The sequence below is a fragment of the Haliotis asinina genome, chromosome 4 (assembly GCF_037392515.1).
Source record: "Haliotis asinina isolate JCU_RB_2024 chromosome 4, JCU_Hal_asi_v2, whole genome shotgun sequence".
Classification (NCBI taxonomy): Eukaryota; Metazoa; Mollusca; class Gastropoda; order Lepetellida; family Haliotidae; genus Haliotis; species Haliotis asinina.
Window position 1 is genome coordinate 81,053,213 of NC_090283.1, and position 13,086 is coordinate 81,066,298.

Genomic DNA, 13,086 nt, shown 5'->3' on the forward strand with positions numbered 1-13,086 from the left:
TTTTAGGCCCTTGGGTGGTGTATATTTTGGTGCCTCACAAGATGTCGTCAGTTGAAGCAAGTTGTCCCATAGATGGTAAAACAAGCTGACATTTCTTTTATGTTTGGAGGATGCCAAAAGTGTTCCATAATTGCACTTCTAAGAATTTCTGGAGCATTACTGGAGCATTAATTTATATCCATTTATTTTCAGTTCTTTTCATATGTTCAGTGGTATCACAGCAACTGTTATCTAAACACTGTGCAATAAATTGAATGTGATAAAATTGGTATTTTTGATGGAACATTATACATTCATATACATTGTTCCAGATTTGTATTATACAGTCAAAACTAAAGTAAACAAACCAGAACTACAGCCTCAACGGACCCTGGTCTTGCGTTGTTGAGTCATACACATTAAGCATAAGAAATGGCATTACATACTTAGAAATGTGATCAGTTTTACTGGACAGATGTACTTTCATAAACCATTGAAATCTCATGCTATTTCATCCAATCACAGCTGTCCCACATCTCCATCTCTTTACACCCCCAACTGGCTCAGGGAGCAAGTGATGCTGATTTGGTGCTGTAGAACTTCTCAGTGCGACAACCTTGAGCGTCACGTGCACACATGGACATAACTATTAGTGCAACAACGTTGAATGCAAAGTTAAAGCCGACTTCATTTGGACTGGCTATTCAGATTATAAAATGGTTCAAATGGTTCAAATCATTGTTTACCAACAAACAACTCTTTCACAAAGGGTTTTTAGTTTCTTTTATTTGACACAGATGATCTTAGAGACATTAAAGACACAGTAAACTAAATATTCAACAAGTAGCCACACTCACGTTCAGACCTTTCACAGAACCTAGTACATTAATAGCATCATGTGTGTTGGCAAAAGTACACATACTACACTAAAAACAATATGTTTTCATCGATGATACTTTGATAGTTATGAGACATAGTGAAAACAGAGGTATAAAAAACGTACATATACAGCCATTTCAGATCCTATCAGTAACAGAGTGAAACAAATTCTGATGCATGGCTGGATACAATATCCAGCAAAATAACCGCAGATGACACCAGAAATGGGCTTCACACATTGTACCCATGTGGGGAATCAAACCCATATCCTCAGCATGACGAGCGAATGGTTTTACCACTAAGCTACCCCACCGCCCCAAATACTGTCCTCCTCCAGCAATGAAATGAAAATATTGTGATATGATGCTAAAGGGACCCATGAACTCCGCGCAACTGGTGGAGACATGTTTACAGTGACCGTCACATAGAAATGACAAGGTGTTGATTATCTCCCCTGGACAGGGCAAAATAACTGTTTTCACAACACCAAGAATGCAGCTTCTCATTTGACAGGCATCTGGTTTGAATTTCTTTTGTCCACACATGACCATCGTTAGGAAAACACTATCAACAGGCTGCCTTGTCTGCAGGTAACTCCCATCTTAACCACATTTCACAACAGAAATTATGGAACCAAGATGAGCAACATTATCCCGTTTTATCAGTCATGAAAAGTGTTGCAACACAAAGTCTTTATCAAAGTTTGTAAAAGTCTGCTATTTCACGTATTTCTCCATAAACTTTTTATGAAACTCTGATCTGAGTGTATCGTTGACGAAGCCCCTTGTCTTGCGTTCTTCTTCCCCTTTGGCACAGTTCTTGAAGACCACGTCGTCATCCCATCTGTAACACAGAGATACTCAGCCTTCTCATATGCGCACACAATGTTGGATTACCTGCCTTAGGGCTGATGCTATGTTGTGCCCGGGACCAGAGAGTTTACATTTTATAAGATCTTTCATGATAATTCTAAAAAATATTGCTTTTCAAGAAGACAGGTGGTTCATGATTAAATGTAACAAACGTATGCTGAGAAAATATGAAATGAAAGTTCTGCAGCTTCTTTTAAAGAAAAACAAGGTCTCAAAGTATTCAGTTCCCATATGAAACCTGTGACCATGCAAAAGTATAGGATTAACCATACCTTCTTTTCACTTTAAAATCTGTGACAGGTTTTTCTCCATCCTTATTAATGAGGGGATTTCCACGGAGAATGTTCTCTGTACGGATCCTCTCCTCCTCCTGCTTGCGTTCAGATTCCTGGCAACAGATGAAAGAGTCACTTTTGAAGAACACATGGAGACATTTCTCACAAGTACTTAACAGTAGCAATTTCTTTTATCATCAACACCAAAAACTGTATGGAATAAGTGACATAGTTCCCTACAATAATGTCACACGAGCCAGTCTCACACTCAACATGATGACGTAACATTACTGCCATAGACTAATTCGTATTTCATATGACCAGACTCTTTTCTTGCTTGTAAACAAACGTGCTAAGTCTGTTGTCAGAACATAGTGGCTTAATACAAGCCTCCTTTTGTCTTCTTTGCATCGTTTCGTAGAGTTATACATACAAGTAATCCCAAGTTTGACCATGAAGTGTATGGTAGTTCACAGTTATACATCAAAGTGACTTGATTGTCAACTTCCTGATGTGTCAGATCTCCATTGGGCATTGCTGACAGCATGTGGAACCATAACACCTGTATGCAAACAAAGGGCAGACACAATTTTTTTCTCCCTTGTAGAATATCTTTTCAATGAAGGTTAATTGTATAATCCCATATGCCCATATTTGTTGACACGTTATAATAGACAGAGTATATTGAATGGACTGGACAAGATGTCACAAATCGAAACATGGCAGCTGTCTGTGGAAAAGTTACCTCACTGGATGCACTGAACGCTGGGTGGGAGAGTGGCTATTGTCAAGAAGTCATGCAAGAATAGTGACGATCAGTGACCTAAACACTTTTGTTTTAACTTTCATATTGAAACAAATCGAAAAACAGCAGCTTGGTCAGACAGTCAGTATGGCTGAAACATTGATGATGTGACCATATATCTTAACTCTCTTAACTCAGGCAATCAAATATCACATGGTGTTTGCAGTGTATTTATTGTTGCATACATAAAGTTTTATCACAGTCTCTATTGATGTTTGCAAGTGTAAAATCCTTATAAGTGTTAAACTGGCTGAAGATTTAGGGACTTCAAACATTTGTGGTTACAGATATTAATACCAAGCAAGCACAAATGTTTTAATCATAATAATTTTGCAGGCGAACTGGGCAAAGAAATGTTTTGTTCAAGGTAGAGATTACTAAAGAGTCACATCAACATGGCTTTCAGGACAACTAAGGTAAAGAAAGCCTCTTCCACTGTTTGGTGCAGTCATCAATATGAATACAAGTCAGATTGAGGATTGCATAAAGAGCAACATCAATAACACTGACATGGCTTCAACAAAATTTACATGAATTCTGAAATGAGTGAGAGTGAGTATAGTCTTATGGCTCAATCAGAAATATTCCAGTTATGGCCTGGTGGTGGTCCATTGATGATCAAGTCTGGACCACACCATGCTGTGATCAACAGCATGAGCATCAATCTGCACAAATGAGAACTGAAGATGTGTCAACCGAGTCAGCGAGTCTGACAACCCAATCACATTAATTGCCTCTTATGACAAGCAGTGTCACCGTGTGTGGCAAGCATGGCTTGCTAAAAAACTATTCTACACCTGATCTCCATGGATCGAATTCTGAACTGAATCTCGCAGGTTCTCCTCCTAGAATATCATCCCCACAGCAGGTTTGGGGAATTCCCTGTCAATGTATCTGAAGTGTGGTAAACTGGTTCAATTGATAACCCTAGTAAACCTGCTCTCTCAACTTCCACGTACCAATGGTTGTTTGTTTTAAATATATATCATTCACAGAGAAAAGAATTATGAACAAGTTCTCCAACTTAGAATACCCTCTCCTTGGTATGTACATAGGTAATTTAGACAATAGTTTAGAAATACATCTCACCATCTTGGCCCTCTCTGTTGCTCTCTCCTTTTTGATTTTGTTCAACTCTGCCAGAAGTTCTGCAGTGTCATCCTCATCATCAGAATCGTCATCATCATCCTGCCAAGACATGACATACTATGAGTGAAACTTCAAAGAAAACCTCACCCTGCCTTGTCCTGATCTAGTACTGAAGAGTACTTCAGGATGACTGAGGAATAACAGAATACACAGAATGTCAGGGGATGATATGTGGGCTATAAACAGGTACTTGTTGACAACAGTTGTGACTCAGGCCCAGCAAGCAATGTTGGACAAGGTTGGCTTTATAAAGTAATGACAATACACAGAGGTGACAGTCCTCACAAATCTCCTCCAGACAGCAAGCTGTGCATAATGTGAATCTACTGGTCAAAATTTGTCATATCAGTCCTAGCAGATAGATTTGCTAAAGTGGCCATGTGTTTTCATTCATGAACACAATGGTATATCACACACATAATTGTGACAAGACCAAACTTTGCAGAGCAGGTTTGATTGTCCACTTGAAATACGACTTTGATGGCTTTTATCCTCAATCAGTTTATACTCTTTCAGGCGAAGTCTCTAACACCAATCAAGCAGCTTCAGGATTATCTCCCCTTCTTATTCACTCTGTATAACTGCTGCCTGAATTCTGTATGCCACGGAAGAACTTCTTAATTGTTGATATTATAGATTTTATACTGTAATAATAAACAATGTATGCCACATGACTTCTCAATTACAGTTACATTCTTATCATTCCATCAAGATGTATTCATTTGTGCAGTAAATGTGTTGATATGTGTACTGCCTTAAGCTGTACCACTGACACCTGTAATTTACAAACCAACACATACTTGGTGAAAGACAGTTATACATTATTATAACCATCAAAATCTTTTAATTTTGTAAATATTCAAGAAGCCCTTGTATACATGTTACATTGGTATACAGAGAGTCATATCCTTGGTCTGAACAAGGGAGATAATTCCACAGAGATTCCTTTCAACATAGACACTATCTCACCAAAGAAGTATCTCGCTTGTAAAGATGGCAAATAAAAATCATTCACATATATAATACGTAATCACTGTTTGACTACCAGAATTAACAGCTGACTAAATGGGGTAGTATCATCATTAGACGTCAGCCATGTTTTCCTAGAGAAAACACTCACCTCATCATCCACAGGGTCATCAGCATCTAAGTTGGCGGCGGGAATCTGTTCCAGACGAGGACGCTTGCTGCTGCTGCTGCTGCTGCTGCTGCTGGATGAGTCTGCAATACAACAAATACTCTTACTTCAGATATACCAGTACAGTCACCCCTTGCCATAACGCTGGTCTTGGGGTCCATGGATGACCCCTCTCGCCATAACGCGGGTCTTAGGGTCCACGGATGACCCCACTCTCCATAACACTGGTCTTGGGGTTCATGGATGACCCCCCTCGCCATAACATGGGTCTTGGGGTCCACGGATGACCCCTCTCGCCATAACGCGGGTCGTAGGGTCCACGGATGACCCCACTCTCCATAACACGGGTCTTGGGGTCCATGGATGACCCCCCTCGCCATAACATGGGTCTTGGGGTCCACGGATGACCCCTCTCGCCATAACACAGGTCTTGGGGTCCACGGATGACCCCCCTCGCCATAACATGGGTCTTGGGGTCCACGGATGACCCCCCTCGCCATAACACAGGTCTTGGGGTCCACGGATGACCCCCCTCGCCATAACATGGGTCTTGGGGTCCACGGATGACCCCTCTCGCCATAACGCGGGTCGTAGGGTCCACGGATGACCCCACTCTCCATAACACGGGTCTTGGGGTCCATGGATGACCCCCCTCGCCATAACATGGGTCTTGGGGTCCACGGATGACCCCTCTCTCCATAACACGGGTCTTGGGGTTCATGGATGACCCCCCTCGCCATAACATGGGTCTTGGGGTCCACGGATGACCCCTCTCGCCATAACGCGGGTCGTAGGGTCCACGGATGACCCCACTCTCCATAACACGGGTCTTGGGGTCCATGGATGACCCCCCTCGCCATAACATGGGTCTTGGGGTCCACGGATGACCCCTCTCGCCATAACACAGGTCTTGGGGTCCACGGATGACCCCCCTCGCCATAACACGGGTCTTGGGGTCCACGGATGACCCCCCTCGCCATAACACAGGTCTTGGGGTCCACGGATGACCCCCCTCGCCATAACGCAGGTCTTGGGGTCCATGGATGACCCCCTCGCCATAACACGGGTCTTGGGGTCCACGGATGCCCCGCTCACTGTAACGTGGGTCTTGGGGTCCACGGATGCCCCCCCTCACCATAACACAGGACCATTCTGGCTCTGAGTCTCGAAGGCTGATATAGATACAAGTGATAAAAAACTGTGTAATGAATTCTCGATACATAACAATACACTTATACTGACTAATAGTTTTCTTCTGCAACCTGTCTGACCTTTGCCACATGCTTTGATGATAGGTCACACTATGTTTTAATTTTGTTCAAAGACTTGGAATACCTTGATTCATCAATAGCATCAAGGAAACACTCAGAATAAGGTCTATTTTAGGTATATCGTCTGTACAACACTCTTAGCACTAAGACTGCTTAGTGTCACCTGGTCTGTCAACGTGATGCTTGACTTACCTCTGTTCCTGTCTCTCTTCTCTCGGGCAGATCGCTCCCTTTCATCAAGTTCACGGCGGAAGTCACGTCTGCTTGTTTCCTCTGCAGTTCCTTGACCTTCCTGCCTGAAAGGCACAAAAATGGAAACATTTTGAAAACTGTTTGTGCATTTCCAACATGAGTATCTTTCACCTGTAGTTCTGTAACTGTGAGTAATATTTCTGTTTTAGGAACATTGTGAATTTATACACAAGGTCTTAGCAGAACATTGTACATAGACTCTACTCAATAAACAAACACCTGAAGGTTTCTGCACTCTGTTTTGACCTAACTAGACAATGTACTACAACTGCCCTTCACAGAGCTCAGTCTAAGGAAGTAGCAAGCATGATCTGCTTGCTGACATGAAAACCTGATTGTACAACCCTCATCCCATATACATATATATCAAAGTTGAAACACTGTACAAGTGCCGGATGTCAGTGTCAGGTAAATGAATGGCACATTGCAGCAAACCTTTAAAAAAACATGTGCACACTGCCAGGATAACCTTCAAGTACCCTGATGATGTCAAGCCTAAGAGAACATGGTAAACAGAAGTAACATGGTGACAACAGATGAAGTATGGTGAATAACATACTGAGTTTGTTCAATGATGTATTTGAGTTGACAGGTAACGCTTAGTCATACAACAATATTCACTTCACAACCTTAAATATACTGAGTCAAAAAAGAAACTTCACAAAATGTAATTTTTAAAAATATTGAATAATTTTAAATTTCAAATAATTCTCTGATGATACATCTGTGTATCTGAAATGGGATTCCTATCTTTCAAATCTAGAAAAGCCTTAGCAAAACCCACTCAAGCACATTCATTCATCGTGCAAATAACGTTAGTGCCAAATCAGGCTTTGCACATGCAGTTGATCATGTGATCTTCGCATCAAAGTTTTCTTCATTTGCACGTTTGCATTGGCCTCAAGAACTGAAAAAAAACACCTTAAACCACAGTTCTAACGGTACCCTAAATGCCACGATTGTCAAATGTGCAACGTCAACGTGCTGTTGGCATGTTGAAAGTGGGACGATCAGTTACTGACATCCCAAGAGCAATGGGATGCACCCGTCGTACAGTGTATGACTTGCGAGGTCGTCTACAACAAACTGGCACCACTTCTGATCATCCAAGGTCAGGTCGTCTACATGTGACAGCATGAGCAGAAGACTGCCAAATCGTCCTACATCACCTACATGACAGATTTCTGCCGGCTATCAGGGCTGAGGTCGACTGTCCTCACAGACCATTCGAAATCAGTTGCGTGCTGCCAATCTCTATTCTTGACATCCATATTGTGACTTGACTTTCTGTATAACCATGTTTTGGAATGGTGGTGTAGCCTAATGGAACTGATTGTGGCACTGTCAGTGTATCGAGTACATCACACAGACCTCAGCAGTGAAATAATAACAATTTAACCACTTTACCAACTCATGTTCTTTTATAGTGCCCTGAAGAAAGAATGTGAAGTTTCTTTTTTGACTCAGTATTTTCACTTCACATACAGTAGGTGCACATAGGTGTAACTATGAAGTTGCATTTTTCACAAAGGGTTGAAATTGGTAGATTGTTCAACGGTAATGCTGCAAATTGTGCATGTTTAAGATAGTCACATGGAGCCAAGAATAAATATTGATATTGTACATCTCTTGAAAGCTGAGAGCGGGCCTGGAATATTTGCTGATTGTGTGACAGCTACAACAACATCATATCTCACAGTCCACAAACATTAGCAGTTTCACCAACTCCTTCCATTACATTTTCTGAAATATATTCAATTTCATGCAACATTTCAGTGGTTCAATAGGAATTCAAATTGATAAAGGTGAATGAAACAGGAAGCAAATGAGTTCAACACGGGTGTACAGGCATTTCTTCCACTCACCGGTACTTCAGCTTGGTGTGAGATGGTAAATCTCGACTCGAATACTGTTTAGACAAAGCACTCAAGTCACCTTCACCTTTACCCCGTCCACCACGGGCTGTATCCCATGTAGGTCTGGCAGCTGTTGTCATGGTTAACTAGATTGCTCTGCAAAACATAATCCTTGAGTCCTATCATCAGCTGTTTAATAATTAAGCTGCTCCTCTTAGACATTTCTTGCCAACAAGTGTCATTACGGTACCCATTTTGTCCTGATTCAATCAAGTAAACAATACAAGAAAAAACAAAACAATTTAACAAGGCAATTAGTGTCATGGTTTTAGAATCAATGAGCTTTATGACATACAGGCACAGTCGAACCCTGTTCACTTGGATCCCGCATATCTGGAAATCCCGCTTTTTGGACAATTTTTATGTGAAACAAAACTTATGCCCAGTAATTGTACTCTCTAAACAGCACCCGGAGAGTGAATTTTCAAACAATTGTCATAGTTTTCCATTGAAAAATGATCTTATTATCTGCATGGAAAAATCTATGCACTTGTGAATGCGTATGTGTCATGTCAGTACTGCTTCCACATGATCAAGGGTGTTCATTCTCAATCTCTCAGAAGGCATTTGAAATGAACTGATTAATTACCCATCAAAACACTAGAGACACGTGTCACTTCATTTGTTAATTAGGATTTGGCTGGTGTGAGAACATCTCATCATCAAGATCTGTGATGAAAACACATGTTAAGTAGGATTATGGTTCAGAACAATGTAGCTGTCCTGCATAATAACCTGCCACATGATCTAAGTCGTTTGATACCAGCCGGAAGTTTACTTTCTGCAGAGGGCATAACCTTGATGCCATGTTTTCATGGCTAGAAATGCAATTTGAGAATTAAGATTCTACCTATTTATCAGTTACAAAGTTATAAGTTACCACCTCAAGCTTCACATGCTTCACTTGTAACCTGTGTTCTGCCATCCATGTATTATTGATACACTCATATGTTATGATGATTCACTATTATTGCTATTGACTGTTGATGTACTGATATACATACGTGAATAAATTTTCACTATTTGCTTTCATTTAATTTTCACGTTTTGCTTGTTTGATCCAGTTAACTGGACCTCTCGCTTCCCGGACGATTTCCTACTGTAACCAAATCTTCCAGATAAACGGCTTTGAATGTACATTCTCCCCGGATTTTTTTATGCCTCACCGATAATTTAGTATAATTCATAATCCAATTCCATAACGTTACTTCCTTGTGATGCCGCGAGAATCAGAGACGCCTTGCAAGTCAGTGGGGCATGATCTTGTTTTTCATTGAACTCAAGAGTGGTAATACCCCTGATGGATCAAGCAGTTGATAGATGCAGATGTAACAGGGGGAGTCTCTTCATTTAAAAACAACAAGCTTTCATACGATAAGAACTGTTTTCATTATTTTTTCAGCCAATATCTGTAAGTACCATGAGAATAGGAAACGCCAGTATAAATACATAGGTTAATGAGTGATTCAATTAATGACAAATATGCTTGTTTACTTTTATCTTCCGCAACACATTACGATTAATAATCTGATATAATCATGCTGGTTTAATTAATTCTCATCTGAATGAGATAAAGAGAAATACTGCTGCTGTTTGTATCTCTAAATCATGCGATTTACATTTGGTTATAGTCAAATTCTCACTGGGTGATGTCAACGTTAAAGGTCACATGCAACGTAAAACACAACTTTGCAGATTCTCATACTTTGTGGTATGCACTGACCAAAACAAATCATGAGAAGTGCCAAGTCAGCCGATAAAGTTGAAAAAAAAACGTGATGAAAAAGCGGAAATTCAGTAAATTTCACCCAGCGCTGGGGGAAAAACTGGTTTCAACATCTGTGCTGCGCTGCGCCCATAACGCATGCGCAGTGAATAGGTTCGTGGAGCTTGAAACAGTATGCATGCTTGGAGCATGAGGTCGTGAGCAGTAGTCTGATCTTGGTTGTGTACACAAACAAGTAAATAATCTACTTGTTACATAAAAAAAACTTTGTGGTAAGCAGCCTCTGTCACAAAGAAAGCTCAATGTCTGGTTTATTGACACCTGTATGTCTACTTGCCTGTCTGTTTAAGACAATATGCAATACACAGCTTCAATCATTGACCACATGCAGTCTGAACTTAACACCTATCATGCCCTACGCCATAAACAAAATAAATTGATTTATGACACGTGCACCCGAGTCCTGTCTCTGCCACATTATGTAATTAGGCAGGTGTTATACTTCTACACATGACAAGTTTTCATGTCTGTGGGTTGCAAACAAACGACATCCATTTTTACGTATGACTGGATTTGATGGAAACTGGTGCAAACTCTTGTCAGTTTCAAGTCCTGCTTTGTACTTGGGACGAATGACAGTTTCCAGCCACGCAGTAGTTCACCATCTCTACTGAGATGATTTTTGATTTGATCGAACTCGAATTCAGAGAACGTGTATTTACAAAACCCGACATCTCTATATACATTCTCAATGGATAACAACTTCTTCTGGTGTATATGGTTTTGTTTGACGATAAATGAATCCACACTGAAATGACGCATCAAGTACAATAAAAAATATTGTTGTCCATAAAGAATCTTTCTTTGTTGTGGCTAGCCACACTTAAAAAATACCCATCAAACAGATCATCATTCTGTACACACAATGATCCCTCAGCGTATCAGCAAATGAAACAGCCAGTAGGAAGCTGTTGTTACACTTGAGTGCACAGACTTGCTATGACTGGGTTTGGTCTCCCGCGGGCTTCGTTTCGAGTGAATTAAGCCCAAGTATTGCACTTTTGAATCGCGATTGTACGTTTATAATTTGTTTATTTGTTTTTTAACAAGCAGCAATGTACATTAGATGTCATGAATGAGTGATAATTGTGTTTTAATTATGTTTGATTTTTTAGTTGCATGTGACCTTTAACCACCAACAGTCAAAGTAATCTATACAGAACCCTTTCCTGCACATACCTTAAGCAGACATACCAAGGGAGTACTGCACTTTACCGGGCGCACCTATTCAGATTTCATTAGCATTCCCTAAACATTGAAAAGGGTATACTGGCATCTCCTGTTCTCGCGGTACTTATGAATATGAGCTGAAAAAAATTTTAAACAGTTCTTTTCGTATGTATGCTTGTTGTTTTTAAATGAAGAGATCATCCCTCTAACATCTGCATCTATCAACTGCTTGATCCATCAAGTGTATTATCTCACTTGAGCTCGATGCAAAACATGGTCGTCCGCCGCTGACTTTTCGAGGTGTCTACTATTCTCGCGGTACAACGAGAAAGTAACGTTTATAGGTGTAAGGAAGGGGAATCTTACCAGCAAGGGAGGGGGAAAGTTACGATTTTTCCAAGTTGGTTGAAATTCGTTACACTGCAAAATTTTGATAATTCACAGACTTGGGCCACTTCCTAGTTACTGGTCATTGATGTAAACAACGGTTAAGTATCACGCATTGGCCACTTCCGCAGAATATGTGTTTACCGCGAGAATGGGAGACGGCCCTACACCAGACCCTAACTCCAAGCACTAACCCTAACCCCAAAGATCGTAAAATGCCTATCCTAACAGTAACACTGGGGATCGTAAAACGACCTTAACCCTAACCCCAAAGACCGTAAAGGGTGACTACCCTAACCCTAAGGATCATAAGGGTGGAGGTGCTATAAACTGCCCACACCAAAATGTGTGAGTACAGACTTGGCAAGAAAGAACACCGGGTCGTTTCGTGGCATGATATGTGTGTGCGCGAAATCCGAAGGACTTTGAAAACGGATTCTAAACACGAAACACTGGGTGTGTATTTTACAATTACATAAATGTACGTGGTATTAAACATTTCCCCAACTTTTAATCTGAAACTCATTCATACCTTATCACAAGAGATCAATACGTCCCCACATAAGCGACAAAAACTCCGTGGTATTATTTCTTGTTGATGTTCCACAGCTCACAGGGCGGCCATTTTCGCCTCTCAAGGAAAACTGTTATCCTCAAGACTAGTTCTATTTCTATATCATTTTATCGTTACTCTAGTGAACTTCTTGTTAAAATTCTGAAAGGGAATGACAAATGCATCAAATGCAATGTGTAACTGTGACGTTTACGTGAGGCTAAATAAAAAAGGTATTTTACATCTCTACGTGGATCTTTCTTTTTGTTTCTCAGATCTTTTTAACGTATCATGTATATACAAATTTCATTGAATGGAGATAACTTTAAAGACTTGCTGATAATATATGAAACAATGTTTCAACCAGAAGAACACAATAAGTATATTGCTACCAAAACTGTCAAGTAAAATAGTCTACTCCACAGAAGCGATTCAATTTCACTTAAACCAGGGATACTCTACAACAGGGATAGGTCACTCGCTTGCTTTCTGTACCATTGGTACTAATTAATGTGTGCCTCATGCTTCAACGCACACAGTGATTTGTCTCATTCCCAGTGCAACTTCAGTTGTGTTTAAGAGAACTTCAGCCAGTTTATTGTATCAGTCCGAATTTTACAATGAATGAATGAATTATAGTAAGAAATAAGAGTA

General features: G+C 40.5%; 1 protein-coding gene across 1 annotated transcript; it reads right to left on the reverse strand.

The window, feature by feature from the left end:
* Positions 1-745: 745 nt before the first annotated feature.
* On the reverse strand, positions 746-12,533 carry LOC137281978 (spliceosome-associated protein CWC15 homolog). The gene is made up of 7 exons (XM_067813727.1): positions 12,412-12,533; positions 8,486-8,632; positions 6,561-6,664; positions 5,080-5,180; positions 3,900-3,998; positions 2,003-2,118; positions 746-1,701 (listed from the first exon to the last, which is right to left on the reverse strand). The coding sequence occupies exons 2-7, from the start codon at positions 8,614-8,616 to the stop codon at positions 1,575-1,577; spliced, it is 678 nt and encodes a 225-aa protein (XP_067669828.1). The 5' UTR covers positions 8,617-8,632; positions 12,412-12,533; the 3' UTR covers positions 746-1,574.
* Positions 12,534-13,086: the final 553 nt, after the last annotated feature.